This window comes from Macaca mulatta, chromosome 2 (assembly GCF_049350105.2).
Source record: "Macaca mulatta isolate MMU2019108-1 chromosome 2, T2T-MMU8v2.0, whole genome shotgun sequence".
Taxonomy (NCBI): domain Eukaryota; kingdom Metazoa; phylum Chordata; class Mammalia; order Primates; family Cercopithecidae; genus Macaca; species Macaca mulatta.
In genome coordinates, this window is record NC_133407.1 from 97,084,235 (window position 1) to 97,107,343 (window position 23,109).

Sequence of the window (23,109 nt, forward strand, 5' to 3'; positions counted from 1 at the left end):
TGAAGATAACTTGCAATCTTTACAATATTGAGTCTTCATATCTATGTATGGTATAATCCTTTATTTAATATCTTTCTATAAAGTTTTATTTTTATTTATTTATTTTTTTGAGACAGAGTTTTGCTCTTGTTGCCCAGGCTGGAGTGCAATGGCACAATCTCGGCTCACCGCAACCTCCACCTCCCAGGTTCAAGCGGTTCTTCTGCCTTAGCCTTCCCAAGTAGCTGGGATTATAGGCATGCGCCACCAAGCCCGGCTAATTTTGTATTGTTAGTAGAGATGGGGTTTCTCCATGTGGGTCAGGCTGGTCTCGAAGTCCCAACCTCAGATGATCTGCCCGCCTCAGCCTCCCAAAGTGCTGGGATTACAGGCGTGAGCTACCATGCCCAGCCCCTATAAAGTTTTATAATACCCTCTGTGGAGACTTTCCATCCTTTGTTTTCATTTTGTTTGTTTTGTTTTGTTTTTCTGAGACAGAGTCTCACTCACTGTGTCACCCAGGCTGGAGTATAGTGGCACCATCTAGGCTCACTGCAACCTCAGCCTCCTGGGTTCAAATGATTCTTTCCTCATCCTCCCTAAATAGCTGGGATTACAGATGTCACCACCACTCACAGCTTATTTTTGTATTTGTAGGAGAGACAGGATTTTGCCATGTTGGCCAGGCTAGTCTCAAAGTCCTGACCTCAAATGATTCACCTGCCTTGGCCTCCCCAAGTGCTGGGATTACAAGCATGAGCCACCATGCCCAGCCCCATTCTTTGTTATACTTACTGTCACAACTTCATATTTTTAATGCTGTTGTTAATGGCATTTTTAAAAATTTCATTTCCGCGGGTCACGGTGGCTCACGCCTGTAATCCCAGCACTTTGGGAGGCTGAGGCAGGCGGATCACCTGAGGTCAGGAGTTTAAGACCGGCCTGGCCAACATGGTGAAACCCCGTCTCTACTAAAAATATAAAAATTAGCCGGGCGTGGTGGTACATGCTTGATCCCAGCTACTCTAGAGGCTGAGGCAGGAGAATGGCATGAGCTTGGGAGGCGGAGCTTGCAGTGAGCCGAGATGGCGCCACTGTACTCCAGCCTAGGCAACAGAGCAAGACTCTGTCTCAAAAAAAAAATTTCATTTCCAACATAAGTATGTTTACTATAAGGATTTTTATGGAAGTTTTCTTCTATTTCTAGTATGCCAAAAGTCCTCATGAATGGATTTTGAATTTCATCATGTTTTCTTCCTTATTGTGTTTTTGTGTTACATTTTATTGATATTAAACCAACCTAGATTTTTGCAGCTAAGTGCTACTTGATCCTGATATATTATTCTTTTTACACATTGCTGAATTTCATTTTTATTTAGGATGTTTGTATCAGTATTGTGGCTCAGATTTATCTGTAATTTTGTCCTGCTGGGTTTAGTTGTCAAAATGTTACTAGCTTCATACAATGCACTGAAGAATTTTTCTTTTTTCTGTTCTCTGTTGTAAGAGGTTTAGTTAAGGTTGGGATTATTTCTTCCTTAAATAGTTACTAGAACTTACCAGTGAGGCTATTTGAGCCTACAGTTTTTCATATGGGAAGTTTTTACTCATTCAGTTATTTTAATAGTTAAAAATCAAATCAGGGGCAGACACGGTGACTCATGCCTGTAATCCCAGCACTTTGGGAGGCCAAGGCAGGATGATCTGTTGAGCCCAGGACTTCCAGATCAGCCTGGGCAACATAGCCAGACCCCGTCTCTACAAAAAAAAAAAAAAAAAATCACATCAGGCTATTTCTTCTCAAGTCGGTTTATTAAATTGTACTTTTAAGGAATTTATTTTGTTTAAATTTCCAAATGCTTGGCATAAATTCATTCATCATAGCTTATTTTTGAATGTCTACAGATCAGTAACAGTGTCTCCTTTGTAATATTTAGTTATACCTTCTCTCTTATTAGGAGTATTGCATTAAAGTTATATAAACTATAGTTATTTGTGGCAGCTAATTATTACAAATCTACAAGTACTACCTAACATGATAATTACAAGATACATTGTGAATGTTGTAGTCATAGTAGCTTGTCTGAGTTTTATTTAATAATACAGTATTTTGTATTTGGTCTTTGTGTTTTAGCCGCGTATCATGGTTGTGTTTGATCACAGTGTCCCCACAGAGAAGGTAAATTGGAAAGGTAGAGTATTAGGTGACAGAAACCAAGTAAGAAGAGAGTTTTAAAAAGAAAAGGATAGCCAGTAGTGTCCAGGAAAGTCCAAGGGGAGGTCAAATTAAAAGTCTTATATTTGACAAATAGATTTTATTAACAATGTTTGATTAAAAGTGGTCAACATTTTACTTTCATGTAAAATTTAAGACCTGAAGTTTATTTCTTAAAATGCTTGCAGTTTCTAAATCCACTGGGCACCAGAAGTAAAGTTTTAAAATTCTTAGCCAGATAAATTACAACTATACTTTCTCATTTCTTCACGTTATTACTTTAAGCTCCAGGGTGAAATGCATTGACAGGGAACTTGGGAAGCTTTTGTTCCTTCTGTTTCTCCTGCAGATATCATGGCTGAAATCCAGAATTCTACAGTGCTTTCATTTTCTAAGAGTTCTGAATTACCTTTCTTTAAATTAAATTTTGATTTTTTTTTTTTTAACATGACACATTTCTAATTTTGCTCATTTGCAAAGTGCCCTTTAAATTGAGGCTCTATATCAAGGTCTGCTGAAATGCAGTATGGGAGCTCGCGACTATATTGAGGTAGGTAATCATGCCTCATATCTGTGGATATGCTGGTTAAATGAGCAATTAAAGATGGCTTTGTCTTTTCCTTTAACTCCAGGAACTTGTGTCCCTGAAGCCCTGTAAAGCTGCGGAGCTGGTTGCCACCCACTTTTCTGGACATATTGAAACGGTCATTAAAAAACTTCAGGTATGTATTGCAAATATATATTGGGGAAAAATATCTAGTGGAGAGACAATTATTAAATCTTCACCTAAGAAGTTTTGATTATAGTGATTTCTTCAGTTGATATTTATTAGCAATTTCTGTTAGGTTGGTACAAAAGTGATTGTGGTTTTTGCCATTTCTTTAACGGCACAAACCTAATACCGTGTGTGTGTGCGTGTGTGTGTGTGTGTGCACGTGTGTGTGGAGGCAGTTGTGTGATGATCTCTTAGTTTGGAAATGAGGGAGTTGATCTTTGTGCATAACAAATATGAGCTTCAGAGAAGCATTTCTGGAATTATAATGTACTTATTCTAGAAATCCTAATCCACAGATCCTCTCTTCCCCCATTTTCTTTTGCTGTAGGATCCACAACCCTGTTTTCTTTTTTCTTTTTTTTTTTTTTTGATACGGAGTCTCACTCTGTTGCCCAGGCTGGAGTGCAGTGGTGCGATCTCCACTCACTGCAAGCTCCACCTCCTGGGTTCACGCCATTCTCCTGCCTCAGCCTCCCGAGTAGCTGGGACTACAGGCACCTGCCACCACGCCTGGCTGATTTTTAAAAATATTTTTAGTATATTTAAATATATGTATAAAATATATTTATATATTTATATTTTATATATTTAATTTTTTAATATTTTATATTATTTTATATTTTTAGAGACACAGTTTCACCATATTAGCCAGGATAGTCTCGATCTCCTGACCTCGTGATCCACCTGCCTTGGCCTTCCAAAGTGCTGGGATTACAGGCATGAGCCACCACTCCTGGCCCACAACGCTGTTTTCTTTGAGATTCATATTTATTCAAAACTTTGTCATCCTGAAATTGTGCTGTTTAGAATTTTTCTTGGAAAATCTTAACTAGAATGCAGCTATATGCGTGGTAAATATTGAGAAGCTCAGTTAGAAGTACTATTGAATGCGCTATTTAAGGTATTCCACTTACCACTTACCGTGGCAGTGCTGATGTTGAGTTTGCCCCCTGTCATTGTAGCCACAAGTGATAGAGGCAGGGAATAGGACAATGACAGGGACTTGAAGCACCACCCAAAGTCCTCAAGTGACATTAATAGTGGTTGGGAATAGCTGTGCAAGCAGGAAATCAGAGCAGTGAGTAGGAGGTAGCTGGCATGAGAGACAAAAACATGGAATTCATTCATTCAGACACTTAGTGCAGCCCCACTCTCTAGCAGTGTGCTAGGCCCTAGGGACAGAAATAAGAATACAACCTTTTCTTAAATTTTCCCTCTGGAACAGAGAAGCACTTGCATAATTACAGTCCAGTGTTGAAAGAGCTACACTAGAGATATGTGAAAAGTGCTGTAGGAACAAGAGAAGAAGAGTGTGATGGATTGCAAGAAAGACAAGAATGCCGAAAGATCCCTAACCTGGTCTTGAATGCCTAATGTCAGATTTCCAAGCAGAGACTTGGGCAGGGCTTTCTCGATAAAAAGGTTCTGGATATAAAAAGCCTTGAAGGCATGAAGCAGCCTGCATGTTCGGAGAACAGTCAGGTCTGTGTGAAGCATGACGTCGTGGGGGTGATGGTGGAAGTGGCATTAGATTAAGCTATTAGTGATAGGCTGGAGGGGAGGAGCTAAACTAGAGGGGTGGCAAAATACAGCTTGGAGACAAATGCGGAATGGTTTCATATATGATGCTATGAAATTTAAACTGTCTTCTGTGTACTGAGAATTAGTGTATGTGTGTGTGTGTGTGTGTGTGTGTGTGTGTGTGTGTCAGATTTTGGCTCTGTTGCCCAGGCTGGAGTGCAGTGGTATCATCTCGGCTCACTGCTACCTCTGCCTCCTGGGTTCAAGCAATTCTCCTGCCTCAGTCCCTGAGTAGCTGGGATTACAGGCACCTGCCACCACGCCCGGCTAGTTTTTGTATTTTAGTAGAGACGGGGTTTCACCATGTTGGCCAGGCTGGTCTTGAACTCCTGACCTTAGGTGACCCACCTGCCTCAGCCTCCCAAAGTGCTGGGATTACAGGCGTGAGCCACCGTGCCCGGCAAATTACTGAAGTTTTTTAAAGCTAAAGGGCAGTATCATTAGATCCATTTTACAGAAAATTAACTTTGTATAGCAGTGGGGAGAATGGACTGGAAAGGAGAGCGAATGGAGGAGAGAGAAGGTCTAGGCAAAAGATGGAGGACTAGCACTAAGTCAGTGGCAGTTGGAGAGGACAGATTTAGGACATTTTTGTAAAGTAAAATGTATAGGATCTGGAAATTAGTTGAATGTGGTGGGAGGAGTTAAAAACGACTCCCAGGTATCATTCTTGGTTGTCCAGCATGATAATGATGAGGTCCATTAACTCAAGAAAAAGACTCATCCATTAATTCAATAATTACTCCTGTACCTGCTCTGGGCCAAAAATATTAAGTACTGAGGATACAAAAGCATGTAAGTGTGATCCTGCTCTCTAGAAAGAAGACAAATAAGCCAAGACAATTACAGACTAGTTTGATCGGAATGCTAATGGAGCCCAGGATTCTAAAGTAGTACACGGAAGGACATGAAATTCAGTCTACTGAGGGAGGGTAGGAGGAGGTTTCTACCAAAATTACTCTCAACCTCCAGAGCTTCTCTCCCCTTTAAAAGTCAGCACTTCTGGTAAATTTTGCCTGTGGTGGGGGCTGTGTTGTCATTGTCCTTTAAGATTTAAAATGATCACTTGTGGCCGGGCGCGGTGGCTCAAGCCTGTAATCACAGCACTTTGGGAGGCCGAGACGGGCGGATCACGAGGTCAGGAGATCGCGACCATCCTGGCTAACACGGTGAAACCCCGTCTCTACTAAAAAAGAAAATACAAAAACTAGCCAGGCGAGGTGGCGGGCGCCTGTAGTCCCAGCTACTCGGGAGGCTGAGGCAGGAGAATGGCGTAAACTTGGGAGGCGGAGCTTGCAGTGAGCTGAGATCTGGCCACTGCACTCCAGCCTGGGCAACCGAGTGAGACTCCGTCTGAAAAAAAAAAGAAAGATCACTTGTAGGGTTTTCTTTTCTTTTCTTTTTTTTTTTTGTAGTCTCTAAGAATATTAAGAGACAGACCCAGTAGATAAATATAATGTCATTCATCAGACAAATATATAGAAGTAAAGCACAGGCCAGACACAGTGGCTCACACCTATAATTCTAGCACTTTGCAAGACCCAGGCAGGCATATCGCTTGAGCTTAGAAGCTCAAGACCAGCCTGGGAAACATGGTGAAACCCCATCTCTACAAAAAAAATCCAGAAAATTAGCTGGACATGGTGGTGTGTGCCTTTCATCCCAGCTATATGGGAGGCTGAATTGGGATGATCACCTGAACCCAGGAGGTTGAGGCTGCAGTGAGCTGTGATCATGCCACTGCACTCTGGCCTGGGTGACAGAGTGAGACCCTGTCTCAAAAAAAAAAAAAAAAAAGCTGAAGTATGATGGATAATAAAAAGCTTTCTATTTGTGGTCTGTTTGTGGAGTCTTAGACAATTCTTTTAAAGAAATGAAGTATTTACTTTATTGCCTAGCTTTATAAATTCTGCAAGAATCCCATATAGATCTTACAAAGTATGTTTACTTTTGATTGACAAGAAATATGCCTCTAACCAATTGTTTTCAGAATTCTTAAAATGAAAAATATGCCAGAATGTTAAGTTATAACCAAGAAGAAAGTCATGTAAAACAACACAAAGTGATAGTGAAGAAATAGAAAATCAAAGACTGATACAAATAAATATATTTTTTAAATCATATTTTTATATTAATCTTTTTCATCCTTAGGAGTCTCCCATTTTTTTACAGATGAAGTGTGAATGTGTCAAAAAATACAAAACAAAAAAGAAAAACTAAACAATAACAATTTTTGCATAGGTTTCCCAAGAATTTAGAAATATTCATATTTTTGTAGTATTTGAAGGTTTATCTCTTTTAACCCTCGCTACTACCCTGTGTGGAAGGCAGAGAAGATATTGCTGTCCTCTTTTTTCTTTTTCACATAAGGAACTTGAATTGCTCAGAGGATAAGTAACTTACAGGAAGTCACATTGTGAGTAAGTGGCAAGAACAGAACCCAGATTTTTTGGCGTATTGATTGCTAACATGTTGCAGTTTGATTGGCATCTCTTCTGTAGTTGTTTATATTGTTCATGAGCTTTTTTGGTGGTGGTTGTTAACTTGGACCTGAAACTCCCACCTTCCCTCGATGAACTATCTCACAGCAACCCATTGCCACAGGAGGACCAGGTTAAGGCCGGGTGAAACTGATCAGTGCAGCGAGAGCTCAGCATCCACAGAGCAGTTCCAAGCACCTGCCACTCCGGGGGTCCTTGTGCTGGGAACAGTTCGGCGATTTGTCTCAGTAGAGGTCTTTTTTGGGTGATAATAGGGTGTTTGTGTTCCGTTTACACTGAGAAGTGAATGTGTGACAGTGATTAGAATTATTGAGAAGACATAAAGAACCTCCAAATGATTCTTTAGAATTTCTTAGATACGTATCGAGGGCTTTATGGAAGTACTCAGATATCTGTGCATAAAGGGATAGGTTAAAGTAGTTCTTTACTATGGAAGAATTTGAAAAATTTGTTTTAATATTTAATTGTAATTTTTATTGATTTTCTATTCAGAACCAGGTTTTGCTTTTCAAATTTTTGAGGAGTCTTCTTGACCCAAGGTATGTTGATAAACTTTAGTCTTTCATTATATATATATATATATGAGAAACAAAAGGAAATAAATTGAGATTAAGTTACCAGCCCATAGTATCTAAATAGTACAATTATCTCTTAATTTTTTAATATTAGTAGGAGCAACTGGTACACAGATAATGTGAAAATAGAAGATATGAACAATAGATTGTATCTTGAGATAATACTTTTCTTTCCATTTGAACATGAGCATATATGGTGAGTTCTCATGGGTGTAAATAAAATAATGAAGCCATGCCACGAGGACATGTTTCAGAAGAGTTAGCTTCCCCCTCCTGCCCTTGTTTCACTCTTGCCTAGTCCTAACTTCATGTGGGAGATTGATGGTGCCTGTACTTTCCAAAGTTAACACTTGGTTCCCAGCCTACCTCTAAATGTATTACCTTTTAAACTCTGACTTAATATGTTTAGTTTTAAACAACTTCCTGATGGTGTGGGAAGGAAAGTTGAAATGTGTTTTTTCACTGCTACTCTGATGCTTATATCAAATAAAAGCAAACTCAAGGAGATGATGAAATTAATTAATAATGGATTTGTAGGCAGAGCAGTTCTGCATATGAGGTTTTAAAGTTTTGCTGCAACTACATAGAGTACATTGGGAGTTGAGGACAGTAATATTTAATATCCTCTAAGATAGTTACTTTTGACCAGTAGTGTGCATCAGAATCACCTACGAAGCTTTTAAAAATTCAGATGCCTTGGCCCAACCCACGGAATCACTGGGAGCTGGAATATTTTGATGCACACCTAGAGTTAAGCATGGTTTACATGTATTTTTCCAAGATGACATAGCTTTCATATCAAACATGCAAACTTTAGGTTTCATTATAATGTATGCTGGCCATTAAAAACAACTATTTACTTACTTTAGCAGTTGTAATATCAGTTTTGGTTATTTCTGTATTCTGTGCTGTTTTAAAATGCCAAAATACCAGTAATTTTGTTGATTGTAAAATTTTTTTGAAAGCTCAACCATTTGAATCTTGAATAGGCTGTGTGTACATTTAAATTTAGTCAAACAAATGTGTATGTGTAGATGTTTACTAAAAGCAGACTGATTACAACCCCCCCCCCACTTGTGTTCAACACCTTTTCAAAGTATCTGTGTTTTAATTCTCTGTCCTCAGATTATTACTGAGGCTAGACATCCTTTTTTTAAAAAAATTCCTATTAATCATGTGTATTTCCCTCAGAGTCAGTTTGGGCCCTTTTCTACTCCCAGAATTAACTGATGGAAAGATTTTAGAATTGGAGTTGGGAGTGGAAGGGAAGGAAGGAACGTGGGAAGAGGTGAGGAGAGCTGGGAAGGGGAGACATGAAAGTAGGGCAGAGCACGGAGCTCAGAGGAGGAGAAGGAAACGCCAGTCCCACTTCTCAGTCCTTTCTCTAGAGCCTGAGAACCTGTCCACCTCTTTTTCTGTGACACAGTTCCCTCTTTTCCTCCCCCATACTTTTCTCTGTGTTAGATCCATTCACTGCTCTGCCCTTAGGTTAATTTATTTTAATCAAGCCCTTTTCCTCTGCCATCCTACCTGGAGAGACTCAAGCAGGAAGGACAGGGGAAGGTCAGCTTTGAACTTGGCATTTTCTCAAATGAAGCGTGGAAAGTGATAGTGACCAAATATTTTTATTTTTTATTAAAGAAAAAAAAAAACAGGGCCGGGCACGGTGGCTCAAGCCTGTAATCCCAGCACTTTGGGAGGCCGAGACGGGCGGATCATGAGGTCAGGAGATCGAGACCATCCTGGCTAACACAGTGAAACCCCGTCTCTATTAAAAAATACAAAAAACTAGCCAGGCGAGGTGGTGGGCGCCTGTAGTCCCAGCTACTCGGGAGGCTGAGGCAGGAGAATGGCGTAAACCCGGGAGGCGGAGCTTGCAGTGAGCTGAGATCCAGCCACTGCACTCCAGCCTGGGCGACAGAGCGAGACTCCGTCTCAAAAAAAAAAAAAAAAAAACTGTATTAGGTAATGTAAATATCTGTGTCAAAGATCTAGTGTTCTGCTTTGAGAATCCCAGTTCTTAAATTCATCATATTTTATCCTCTTACTTTATGTCTTATATAGGCAGCAGGCATTGATGTAGATTATGCTCTAAACTTTTTGAATTTGATGTTTGGCATTTCAATCCTTTTTTAATAAAAAGCAAATACAAATAATATACCTGCTTTGGTATTGCAGTCACTATTTAAAATAAATAGTACAAAAAAAAGACATATCACAAGTATCAAAGGTGGACTGTCTTGCTCCATTGTTACCTATATCTAGATTTGAAAGATGTTAGTTAGGTAAGACCCTTTACGCGTGCTGTGAAAGTTGTTTTGTTCACCAGTAAACCGCAAATTATTTTACTTGAGAAACAGGTATATTTTATTTCCCTAAGCTAACCGTAACCAGGATAATTACCTCTCACACATTATTCCTTTCCTGTCATATCAATTCAGGCGCAAGGTCTTTTGTTACCAACCTTGAAAAGAGGCAGTGCGCTCACAGGCCTTCCTTTCCCCTTCCCCAAAAAGTGACATGACCAGGAATGATCTCACTCTCACAGCCAAATTTCTAGCTTTACTTTTGCCTACCAGAAATTAAGAGCCTTGAAGTAACCAGCTTACCTTAGCTCTGCCTTTAAAAAGAGCTCACTTTTGTATTGATCTGCCTCCAAAATATCAAAGACCGAGTGTTCTGCTTCGAGAGCCCCAATTCTTGGATTCATCATATTTTATCCTCTTACTTTATGTCTTCCATAGGAGGCAGACATTGATTTAGATTATGCTCTCAACTTATTTTTGAATTTGATGTTTGGCATTTCAATCATTTTTATATAAAGAACATTTTAAATGATGGTATCTCAAGCTAACCCATACAAGCCTCTTTAACCCACAATGTAAATAAACATATAATACTAGTAACATACTGAGTTCTGGATTGAGGGAGAGAAAGTAGGTTAAGAAGGTTGAGTGCCGAGGGAGTAAGGAAAAAAGAAGAAGTTTTCCCTTTCTTGCTTTGAGAGCGGTTCTTAAACAAAGTTTTGATTTGTATAAAGTTTGTTTTTGGTATCCTTTGAACCCTGCCTCCACCCCATTCTGTTCCCTTCTTTCCAGGGGTGCGGGGTACACACACTTCTTCAAGCTCTTTGCATTATAAGCACACTCAGGTATAGAGTGTTCTTTATAGATGTAAAAAATCCAAATTACCTTCCTCCATTTCCCCATCAAAACTGTTTTCTAGTTGCTTTGTCAATTTCTGTATTGTATGGCCCCTTTTACAATGAGGAATATATAAATAACATGAATATAATGAAGCATATAAAAGATGGGGAAAAAACTCAACACCTTTTCCTAATACAGTTGACCTCAAGGGTAAGAAGAAAGCAGAGTGCACGGATTGGTTTATATTAGTCTCTGATTGACTAACTTCTCATTACATTTTAGCCTGTTTTTTAGTGACTGTGCTTGTTAACTAACCTAAAGGATTAGACTCTTTTCAGGTACTGGGAAAACTGAGGGAGTATGGAATATGGATATAGGGTCAAAACAACATCGAGAACAGGTAGACTGGCCCCGGCTAGCAGTTTACCTGACAGCCAAACGTGAATTATTTTTGCCTTTGTTTCTTCTCTTTTTGTTATTTTTAAGCAATAGATATTTTTAACCTCCAGTTTTTTTCCCCCATGAAACTCCTAAAGCAGCATTATGAAAGAAAACAGTTACTTTGGGATGAGGACTGCTGGTGTGTATGTATCATCTCAGAGTGTTGCTTTTTTTGCTCTTGCTCCCAACACCTGAGTTAATAGGATTCTTATTCTTGTATGTATAGTTTATGCATATTTAATTTAACATTTACATGTATGGCCAGGCGTGCTAGCTCATGCCTGTAATCCCCGCACTTTGGGAGGCCGAGGCAGGCGGATCACCTGAGGTCAGGAGTTCAAGACCCACCTGGCCGACATGGTGAAACCCCATCTCTACTAAAAATACACACACGTGCACACACACACAAACATTTACGTGTATCAGGTTGTTTTTTGAGGGAGTAGCTTTTATTTTGTCAACAGCATTATTAAAAGAATAGGTCATCCAGTTGAATTCATGTGTATATTTCTCTGTCTTTACCCGGTGTCTTTCTATTATCTTTGTTATGTAAATAGTTTCCTCAGTCGAATTAATTGACCTGCAAGGATATTGGTGGCATCTGTACATATAAAGATTAGATAGTTTTAGGGGGAGAGGGGGTTAATCCTCCAGAAGCAAATTACTTGCCTGAATTAAGGCCAACAGCTTGGGAGAGAGGATTTGCATCCTCTTCCAATTATTTCTTTTGGGACAGCTGCTACATAAAGCTCCACTCTACCCCCACCCCCTGGGTGCATTCCTGCTGGCCATGAATTCTCACAGGAGTTCTCCTGATGTGCTTACACCCAGCTGCAGGTTCCTTATGCAGTGGGGATTGCTTAAAGGATAATACAAAAGGACATGTGTTTTTGTGAGGCCGTGAGCTGCATAAGGAATAAAGAGAATGTGCAAGTATATTTATATTCTGAATATTTTCCTCAGTATGATTTTCCTGGTAATGTTGACTTAGCCTTTGTTAACAATGTTCTGAAGGCCTCTGAAACATATAGCATGATTTTCTTGAAGGAAAAAAACACATGTGTTACATTGTATCTGAAAGTCTTTAATCAAAGTAAAATAAAAATTGAACATTGTTAAGAAAATGAGTAACTTTGCCCAGGAGCAAAATATAGATTATGAAAATGGTTATGCATTGGATTTTAGCTGAATCTGTCAGTGTTTCTGTGGATATTTTTGAAGGGACATTTTAAGATATTGACACTCAGTAATGAAATAGCGTATTTCAAAGTTAAAATACAAAATTAGAAGATTATATATATTAGAAGATTATATATGTTCATGAACTTTGACATGTTAAAAAAAAAATACCTACTTCAGTGAGTGCCTACAGTGGCCAAGGTGATTGTTAATTTGGCCTGGCTTACCCCTAGATCTTATATCTTTGGTTAGTATTTTGCCAGCAACTCAAATTCAGCCTTTTAAATTGTAACACATCATCACCTCCTAATCACCAGTCAGCTCCTCTCTCTCTCTCTCTCTATGTATATATATGTTTATTGTATATATATTTATTACATATATATATTTCTTTATTCCTTTAATCTGTACTTACCTATAATGAAATTATTTATACTCACTTTTTCCAACCTAAACCTCTTCTCTTTTATTTTCTCTCTTAACAATTAATATCATAAACTTGTTTATTTTATGTAGCAATTTCCTGAGTAACTACAGCATACCAAGCACTTGACAGGCATGGGAGATAAAACGATAAATAAGACAGGGCCCTGCCTTCAGAGAATTTACATTCTAATGGAGGAAGATAGGCCAAAACAGGTAATTAGGTATAAGTATCTTAAATAAAATCCTGAGAGTGATGATCAAGTTTTCAGTTTCCTTTATCCATTCCCACTCCACCTTGTCACCACACCACACAGAAACAGTTACCAAAATCTGTAAACTCTACCTCTTCTCTATCTCTTATGTGATTTTTCCTCTTGTCTTTACCCCCACTGCCCTAGTTTAGGCACTCAGCATCCCTCCTCTGGTTTCTTTTGCTGGTTTCCCAACTGTAATCTCCCAACAGTTTCTTCCTGCTACGCAGAAAAACCAATTCACTGAGACCATAATATTACAATAGAGAAAGAGATTAATTAACACAGATAGCCACATGGGAGGGCTGGTGTAATAACTTATTACTTAAGTCAGTTTCCTGGAGAACTCAGAGGCTAGGGCTTTTATGGATAATTTGGTGGGCAAGGAGCTAGGGAATGGGCACTGCTGACTGGTTGGAGATGAAATCATCGTAGTGTGGAAAATGGTCCTTATGTGTTGAGTCTGCCTCTTGGTGGGGGCCACAGGACCGCTTTAGTCATGAGTTCCAAGTCTGGTTAGAGACAGAAGATGGCCAGAATGCAAAAGTCTGAAAACATCTCCAAAGACCAATTTTAGGTTCTACAATAGTGGTGTTATCTATAGGAGCAGTTGGGGAAGTCACAAATCTTATGATATCTGGCCATATGACGCCTTGAGCAGCAAGGGATTATAGAAAGGCAAACTAGGTTACAACGGCTGGCTATCATTTAGCTACACCTATATTTTAGCAGAATTCAGGCTCTTCCGATAATCCCAATCTTGTAGTCTTTCATTTGTTTTACAAAGGTGGTTTTGGTCCCTGAGCAAGGAGGGGGTTAGTTTTAGGGGGACTGTTACCATCCTTGCTTCAAAGTTAAACTGTAAACTAAATTCCACTCATGGTTAGCTTGGCCTGTGCCCAGGAATGAGCGAGGACAGCCAGCCTATGAGGCTTGTCACAAGACAGAGTCAGCCATGCTAGATTTCTCTTACCATCATCTTCTTTGCGGTGGCACTTTCATAACCAGCCTGGCTTCCTTTTCCCTTTTGAACAGGCAGATAATGATAATGTTCTCTACCACTTTCTTAAAGCTTTTTCAGTTCCCATTACCTAAGGTGAAATCCAGTTTTCCTTGTATACAGGGCCCTTCTTGGTACAAAAGGATTCAGGCCCGCGTGGCCAGCCGCGTTTTCTTCCATCTTCCCATATCTGTTCTCTCCTCTATTCCTGAGCAGTGCTGAACTATTTGTTCATATTTTCATTCTTCCCTTCACATACCTGTTCCTTCCTCTTCATCCGCATTGTTTTCTTGAGAGCAGTTTACTTATATGTAGTAAGAGCTGCAAAGTCATTTTAGGGAAAAAAAAACATTTTATTTTTTCCTTTTTGAGTTCTTAGTTTAGACACTTTACTGAAAACAAAACTCAGATTAACAAAAGAAAAACAAATAGAAGCTTACTAATGTGTGATGTACCCATCATGTGGGACAGGCCTCAGTTCAAAAGTATCTCTCTCAAGGCAGTGACTTAGGGGCTTTGCTTAAACAGTATTTTAACAAAAAGCCTTAAATCTTACATAGTGACAAGACAGGAAAGAGCAGTTCCAGCCTAGTAAAAGGTGGAAACGTGTGGAGAGATAGTAAAATCTGTTCCCAGATTCTGCTGGTATCTGCTGGTGCCTTCTCTGGGCCAATAAGCAAGTGCTGTCTCCAGTAAAGAATGTGTGTCCTGCCATCAGGCAGATAGAGGTGGGGGCAGAGGGTTCCCCTGCATTTTCATTGTCTTTAACAATCCTCAGTATTTTTGGGAGATGTATTTTGATTGTTCGGTGCCCCCTTTGAAACTTTACTTTCAGAAAGTTTCACATATTAAAAGCCAGGTGGGTAGCTCTGGAGAGATTTAGGTTAGAGGTTTTGACATAAGAGTTTGGCAGAGGAGATAAAATCATAGATTAAAACAAATGGAAAGGAACAAATTTGGGTACATTGTCCCATATCTTATTGAAACAGTCTTTTAGTCCTGAGAATTACTCTGTTCAGTTGATCAGTTGTATCTTATTTCAGGAGGTGATGTTATGGGCAGGTTTGTTTTGTTTTGTTTTTAATCAAAATTAACTCTGTGGTATAGACAAACATATTTAGCAAGAGGCATGTCTGTGGAACCAAAAGAAACACAAAGGTTAATGTTTGGAGCAGTCTATTAGCCAGTTTAATTCTGGAGCAGTCAGTTGAGAAGATTTTTATATTTGTTTTCAAAATATCTACAGTTGGAGTAAAAGTAAACTGGTAATTCTGACAGACTTTTCTGGATTGCTGTTTGCATCAAAGTTTCAATGAACTTTTTTTCATAAATAAGTTGTATGATTTCTTTGAAGTTTATATCAAGTTGTATAACTTTAGCTTACAGGGCTTCAGGGAAAGCACACTTTAAACTTTTAATGATTTCAAGTCAGAAAGGTAGGAGAAAAATTAGAAACGTTAGTCTGGGAGTCATAGTCAGATATTGGAGGAAACTAAAAATTCAGGATTTAGTCCGGGTCATAAAAAAACTCAAAAACAGTAGACAGGTCTAGAATCTAATAACAGATGTGCTATAGTTTTCTTCTGAAACATAAGTTTTTTCTTTATAATTACTGCCATTCTTATTTACAGTAATTACACTAATTTAATTATAAAAACCAGTTTTAGCCTTATTATACTTGGCCTGATCATTTGCATAAAGTGCAACAAGAATAGTGATTGACTATATAGGCTCTTTTTTTTTTTTTAATCTGCTTTGTTGGAATTTATTATAAGAAACCTTAGATTATACCTTTAAAAGGTTCTGCAGGCCAGGAATTCAAGACAAGCCCGGGTAACATAGTGAGACCCTGTATCTAAAAAAAAATAAAAATGAAAAATTAGCCAGGCATAGTAGTCACACCTGTAATCCCAGCTATTCAGGAGGCTGAGGCAGAGGGATTGCTTGAGCTAAGGAGTTTGAAGTTAACAGTGAGCTGTGATGGCGCCACTGCCATTGCACTATAGCCTGGATGACAGAGGGAGACCCTGTCTCCAAAAAACAAAAAGGCCTCTTCAGGGTAGGAAGTCAAGCCGTGGACTTTACCAATAGTAAATCAGTGGCCAGCATATTAATCAGATTTTACCTGTAGTGCTTGGGTGAATTCATTTTTGCTTGGAGTCCCCAGAATATTCTGAGGTTCCTAGGCCTGTCAGAAAGTGACATTCTTTACTTACTGCAAGGCTGGGAACCACGTAGACACGGCACCAGGCCAGTTCTTCTAAGGGCTTTAATGGCCCCTTCAGGTTAACCTTAGTTTCTTAAAGTAGTCTGAAAAGACGACATCCCAGCCTGTATAGAATTAGAATGATTCAAATAACATTTATACCTGATGTGGTTATAGAGCTAAATTATTCTTTCTGTCCCTGAAATCATTAGGCTTTTTTTCTGTTAGCTTATAAAGTTCATTTTTCCTTCCTATGTAGGAGAACAACATATACTTTCTTCTCATGACTATCAGAGAAATAACACATTTTATTAAAATTTGAAAGATTAGGCTGGGTGAGGTGGCTCACACCTGTAATCTCAGCACTTTAGGAGGCTGAGATGGGCAGATTGCTTGAGCCGAGGAGTTCAGGACCAGTCTGGGCAACACAGTGAAACCCTATCTCTATAAGAATTAGCAGGGTGTGGTGGTGCACACGTGTAGTCCCAGCTACTTGGGGGGCTGAGGTGAGAGAATTGCTTAAGCCGGGGAGGTCAAGGCTGCAGTGAGCCATGATCATGCCACTGCACTCCAGCCTGGTCAACAGTGAGATTCTGTCTAAAAAAAAAAAAAAAAAGATTTGAAAGATTACATTTTGGCATTTAATTATTAGTCAAACCAGGAAAGTGGAAAGTGACCAAATCCCCTCAAGCCAACTATCTTAGATCTGCTGTTTCATTAATTTGATGTGTCAGAATCTTTGCTATCAGGCAAATGATGAGCTCGCCTGCTTTGTTCTGTGCCTCTTAAAAGTTTACGATGGATTGTGGCTCTTCCTATACATAGAAATACTGTTAGCTCTGGGGATGGTGGCGGTCATGATAGGGAGCAAAGAAATCAAAGATGCACTGGATTTCTTTCTTGCCAGAGGAAAGTTTCTGTCTCAATGCTTGTCAAGTTTGTAGAGACCATTGTGTTTGTATATTACAATTTCATACAGATTTTATGGATATTGTAGTTGCTACCTGTAATAATCACATTTAATGTATTTTTCAGGCAGATTGGAACATTCACTTACGTTTTGCTTAGTTGGCACAGGATTACATTTGGCATTTTTAACTCGGAATGTGTATGGAAAACTAAAAGTTCAGCTTAGAGGCCTTGTGATTTGAATTACAACTATAGGGAAAATAGGTTTTTTTAAACTGTTGTTTATTGCTGCTGCTGCTGCTGTTGTTTTTTAATTGAGACAGAGTGTCTCACTCTGTTGCCCAGGCTGGAGTGCAGTGGCGTGATTTCAGCTCGCTGCAACCCCCACCTCCCGGGTTCAAGTGATTCTTATCTCTTTGCCTCCCGAGTAACTGGGATTACAGGTACGCACCACCATGCCCGACTAATTTTTTGTGTTTTTAGTAGAGATGGGGTTTCACCATGTTGCCCAGGCTGGTTTCAAACTCCTGGCCTTAAGTAATCCACCCTCCTCAGCCTCCCAAAGTGCTGGGATTATAGGCATGAGCGACCATGCCCAGCAGTTTTTTTTTTTTTTTTTTACTCTAGCTTGTTGTGGGTGATATATTTGCATTCTCAGTCTAAAAGGTGCTGGATAGTCCAAAGGGGGCCACCACATCTAAGGACTGGACATATGGGATTGAGCAGAGAATTTAAGCAGACAGGATTTAGGCTAAGCCAAAGTGAACCTAAATTGTAAAAACAATATACGAAGGAGATTGTGAAATCCTCTTCCTTAGAGAAATGGAAGATTAATCTAGACTGGCCTATTTAGATACAGTTTTTAGAGTGAGAGGGTGGGACTAGACTAGCCTTTAAAAAAATTCCAATACAATGTTTATTTTCTTTAGCAAATATTAGGAAGTCAAAATTTGAATTTTATATATTTTTAAATTTTTATTTTACTTTAAGTTCTGGGATACATGTGCAGAACGTGCAGGTTTGTTACATAGTATACGTGTGCCATGGTGGTTTGCTGAACCTATTGACCCATCCTCTAAGTTCCCTCCCCTCGCCCCCCACCCTCCAACAGGCCCTGGTGTGTATCCTTCCCCTCCCTGTGTCCATGTGTTCTCATCATTCAACTCCCTCTTATGAAGGAGAACATCCGGTGTTTGGTTTTCTGTTCCTGTGTTAGTTTGCTGAGGATAATGGCTTCCAGCTTCATCCATGACCCTGCAAAGGACATGATCTCATTCCTTTTTATGGCTGCATAGTATTCCATGGTATATATGTACCACATTTTCTTTATCCACTCTGTCATTGATGGGCATTTGGGTTGGTTCCATGACTTTGCTATTGTAAATAGTGCTGCAGTAAACATACATGTGCCCATGTCTTTATAGTAGAATGATTCATATTCCTTTGGGTATATATCCTGTAATGGAATTGCTGGGTCAAATGGTATTTCTGGTTCTAGCTCCTTGAGGAATTGCCATACTGTCTTCCACAATGGTTGAACTAATTTACAGAATTTGAATTTTAGAATAATTTTAATGTGGGCTAGACATGTTGGCTCACACCTGTAATCCCAGCACTTTAGGAGGCTGAGGCAGGTGGATCACTCGAGCCCAAGAGTTCAAGACCAGCCTGGGCAACATGGTGAGACCCCATCTCTACAAAAAAAATAAAAAATTTGCCAGGCATAGTGCCCCACGCCTATAGTCACAGCTACTCAGGAGGCTGAGGTGGGAAGATCACTGGAGCCCAGGAGGCGGAGATTTCAGTGAGTTGAAATTACACCACTTCACTCCAGCCTGGACGACAGAGTGAGACTGTCTTAAAAAAAAAAGTATTTGATGTATGTTCTTCAAAACTGATAGATATTTTTAGTCTTCCCTAGAAATAGTTCAGTTTACAGAGTTATAGTTTGAAATGATTTTCACAATCTGAATAAGAGTGGATATGTTCTCCAACCTGAATTCTGTAGTAGGCAGGGTTTGTATGTGTGTTTCACAAGGCACATACATGCTTTCTTCTAAAACTGACAAAGCAGTGGGTATATTGCAAAGCAGATAGTTAATAGAAGACTAACAGCTTTGGGAAATGGATATAACAAATTTATGTGCAAGACTGATAAACAAGTCAGAAATGGATGTAAATTCATTAATGCTCCAGCTAATTTATTAAAGTTTTGATTATATTGATGTGGCCTGATCATTTCCCATCAGACACATTATTTCTCTCACAAGTGAATCCATCAAAATCTATTCATCTGGATGATTTGCTTGGTTTGATGCATATTCACAACTTTGTTTCTTGTAAATGGTTGTGTCAATAAATTTTCTGGAAAGAATTAAGTACTATTATTCATACTTATGTCTAGTCTTAATTTGCTCCATAGTCTTGCATTTATAAGACATATTAACAGAAGTCTGATGTAAATGAAATACCAACAATTTGGCATAAAATACAACCTACAATTTGGCGTAAACATCTGGAAAGCACACTGGCTCATCTGAGTGTAGGGAAACATTGGTTAGCATTCCCATTTTCTTTTACCTAATAGTGTTCTCTTGAGACACAGCCTTGATTCCTCTGATAATAAGATAGACCAATCTGCTTTGGTGACATGTGTGGCAATTTTTCCCCACACACCAATCAAGCAATTCTCTAGTGGGCACCAACTGGGTAGCCTATAATTTCACTCATTTCTGACACTATGTATCTGGAGTTACTGTCAGATCCTTGTCAACTGAAGAATCACAAGGTTCATAAATTTTGAAAGGAGAGCTTTATTTCACATAAAGGGTTGCAGCCTGCAAGGTGGCCATTCTACAGGCTGGGAAGTGTAGCCTCTGGCAGAAGCTGAAAACAAGCAGTCTAAGGGAGGGGTAAAGGGAACAGTGATTTATGCTGAGTAGAGTAGCTAAGTATATATATTCAGTAACCTGTAGGAAGAGTCATGAATATTTATGAAAGGGGAAATAAGCACATGCACAATTGAGCTTCACGCCTTTTCATGGGACCCATGTTCAAAATATGGCAGCATTAGCACAATCCAAAGGGGCAGTTTTCAGCCCTCTGACGTTGAAAGGTGAAGCAGATGACACGAAAATCCTCACTGCATGTCCTCTGCCATTCAGCAAAACAGTTGTGGAGGTGGTGGTTAGTGTTTAGGAAAGGATGTGTTGTGTAACTGGTGAGCTGTCACATTGAAACAGCAAAGGTAGAGGAAGAGTCTGGTCACAACCTCAGACAGTTGGCTGAAGGCAATGAAAGAATGAGCCATCTGTGTTTTGTTTTCCAGAGCTGGTTTCTGTTTACTCCTTAGGAAATAATTCTGGTTAAAGGTTAATAAGGAAGGGGCATACTGAGGCATGTCTGACTTGCCATTCTGTCATGGCTGGGAACTCAATTTTTAAGATGGGGTCTGTTACCAAACTGAACCTGGGTCCACTTACCTGGTGCAGTAAAGCCAAACACCCACACTGAGGTTTGCAGTGAGAGAACGGAGGGCATTTCTTTGCAGGGCACTAAGCAAGGAGAATCAGCAGCTCATGCTTAAGACCAAACATACCTGATAGCTTACAGGAAGAGTTTTTAAAGGCAGGGGAACATTTCAGGAAAGCAGAAATTACAGGCCAAATTGCAAATCCCTACATGGAGGTTTGATACATTGATTTGGCTCAAAAAAGGTGGGATATCTTGAAGTGGGGGTTCTATATGGCATAGGTGGATTCAGAGATTATTTGATTTGCAGTTAGTTAAGGAAACAAAATTTTGTCTAAGAACTTGGGGTCAGCAGAAGGAATATTAAGGTTTGGCTTGTGGGTGTGACTTTCTTCAGACCCTTCAGAAAGCAATCTAGAGCAAACAACAGAAGTCAGGGCTCAGTCCTCAGGGGCCCCCTTATCTGAGCTCTGCTTGACAGTGGTTGGCATTTTCCATCTGGTTGTGGTGCAGGTTTCAGAAAAACAACTCAGGGACATATGTTAAGATGTTATCTTTAATTTCTACAGGGAATCAAACATCTTGTGGCTCTAACCTACTTGGGTGGCTATTGTTGTAAGCTATTTCTTTGTTATCAGGTTGCTCATTTACTTCTAAAGGCTAGCTAGATGCCTGGAATTTCCTTTGAAGAGATTCAAGATTTCTCTTTATTTTCATGCTTGAAGGAGGGGAAGGTATGTGGCAGCTCACTAAGAGAGGCCCCCGCTCCATCTCAGTTTCATTAAGTTGGTTGGAGGGCTTAGAATTTTCCTGTTATTTCTCTTCCCACAGGTTTAGTCCCACAAAAATAGCCCCTACTTCAGGTACCAAGCATAAGCCCCAGGCTGTAGCCTGTGCTTCTGACCAACTAGGACTTTAAATCAGGATACCCTTGACCCTCCTCCCCGGGTTCGATTAATTTGCTAGAGCAGCTCACACAATTCAGGGAAAACTTTACTTACATTTACTGGTTTATAATAAAAGATATTACAACAGATACAGAGGAACAGCCAGATAGAAAAAATGCATAGGGCCAGGGAGCTTCCATGGCCTCTTGGCGCACACTGCCCTCCAGGACCCTCCACGTGTTCAGCGATCCAGAAACTCCCTGAACTTAGTCCTTGGGGTTTTTATGGAGGCTTTATTATGTAGACATGATTGATTACATCGTTGGCCATTGGTGATCAAGTCAACCTTCAGCCCCTCTTCCCTCTCCGGAGGTGTCAGGGTTGGGGTAGGACTGAAAGTTCCAGCCCTCTAATCACATGGTTGGCTTCCCTGGCAACCAGCCCTTATCCTGAGGCTATCCAGGAGCCCCCAGCCCTCAGTCATCTCACTAGCATGTAAGAAGATAACACTTTGGAAAGCTTAAGGATTTTAGGAACTGTATGCTTATTAGATCACAATATTATATTCCCACATAGAGAACTGCTGTGTCCCTAGATTTATCATGTGCTACTTCTAATTTCTCCACGTAGGACTTTCTGATAGGATTGATTCCTAGCTATCTCTGACTTTATAGCCCTAGTCCCTGTAATTTTCAGCCCTCTATTCTACATTTTTGTGGGGGAAAGATTACCTAGGTGCCGAGGCAAGAGACTGAAGGCACAAACTGTTTCAGTGTAATAAAGAAAATAGTTAAAATAAGAATAGTCATAATACAAATTAGATATAGAGAGGATCATGGACAATTATCAATCATTATTATAAACATTATTAATCATTAGCTTTTAATATTACTCTTTGTTGCATTACTAATATAACCTAGGAATAACCAGCGGGTATAGGGTCAGGTGCTGAAGGGACATTGTGAGAAGTGACCTAGAAGGCAAGAGGTGAGCCCTCTGTCATGCCCACATAAGGGCCGCTTGAGGGCTCCTTGGTCAAGCGGTAACGCCAGTGTCTGGGAAGATACACATTACTTAGCAGACTGCGAAAGGGAGTCTCCTTTCCTTGGAGGAGTCAGGGAACACTCTGCTCCACCAGCTTCTTGTGGAAGGCGGGATATTATCCAGGCCTGCCCACAGTCATCCGGAGGCCTAAACCCTTCCCTGTGGTGCTGTGCTTCAGTGGTCACTCTCCTTGTCCACTTTCATGTTCCTCCCGTACTCCTGGTTCCTCTTTGAAGTTCGTAGTAGATAGCGGTAGAAGAAATAGTGAAAGTCTGAAAGTCTTTGATCTTTCTTATAAGTGCGTGCTGACATATGCTGCCCTCTCTCTCTCTGCTGCGGCTACCTGAAAGGGAAAGGCCCCCTGTCCTATGATCAGGTGACTTGCTTCACCTTATCACTTAGAAGATTCATCCTCCTTACCCTGCCCTGCTTGTCTTGTACGCAGTAAATATCAGCGCGCCCAGCCGTTTGGGGCCACTACCAGTCTCCGCGTCTTGGTGGTAGTGGTCCCCTGGGCCCAGCT

The 23,109-nt window shown here is 40.0% G+C and overlaps 1 protein-coding gene across 42 annotated transcripts in view; it reads left to right on the forward strand.

Moving 5' to 3' along the window:
- Positions 1 to 23,109, forward strand: part of VPS8 (VPS8 subunit of CORVET complex) — a 388,385-nt gene that overhangs the window by 261,288 nt on the left and 103,988 nt on the right. For all 42 annotated transcript variants that reach the window (XR_013413738.1, XR_013413737.1, XR_013413739.1 and 39 more), the window contains 2 exons: positions 2,827 to 2,916; positions 7,544 to 7,590. Coding sequence is in view for 38 of the 42 variants with exons in the window: in XM_077991934.1 (XP_077848060.1) it covers positions 2,827 to 2,916; positions 7,544 to 7,590 (137 nt within the window). In the remaining 4 variants the exon portion in view is untranslated. The remainder of the gene's footprint in view (positions 1 to 2,826; positions 2,917 to 7,543; positions 7,591 to 23,109) is intronic.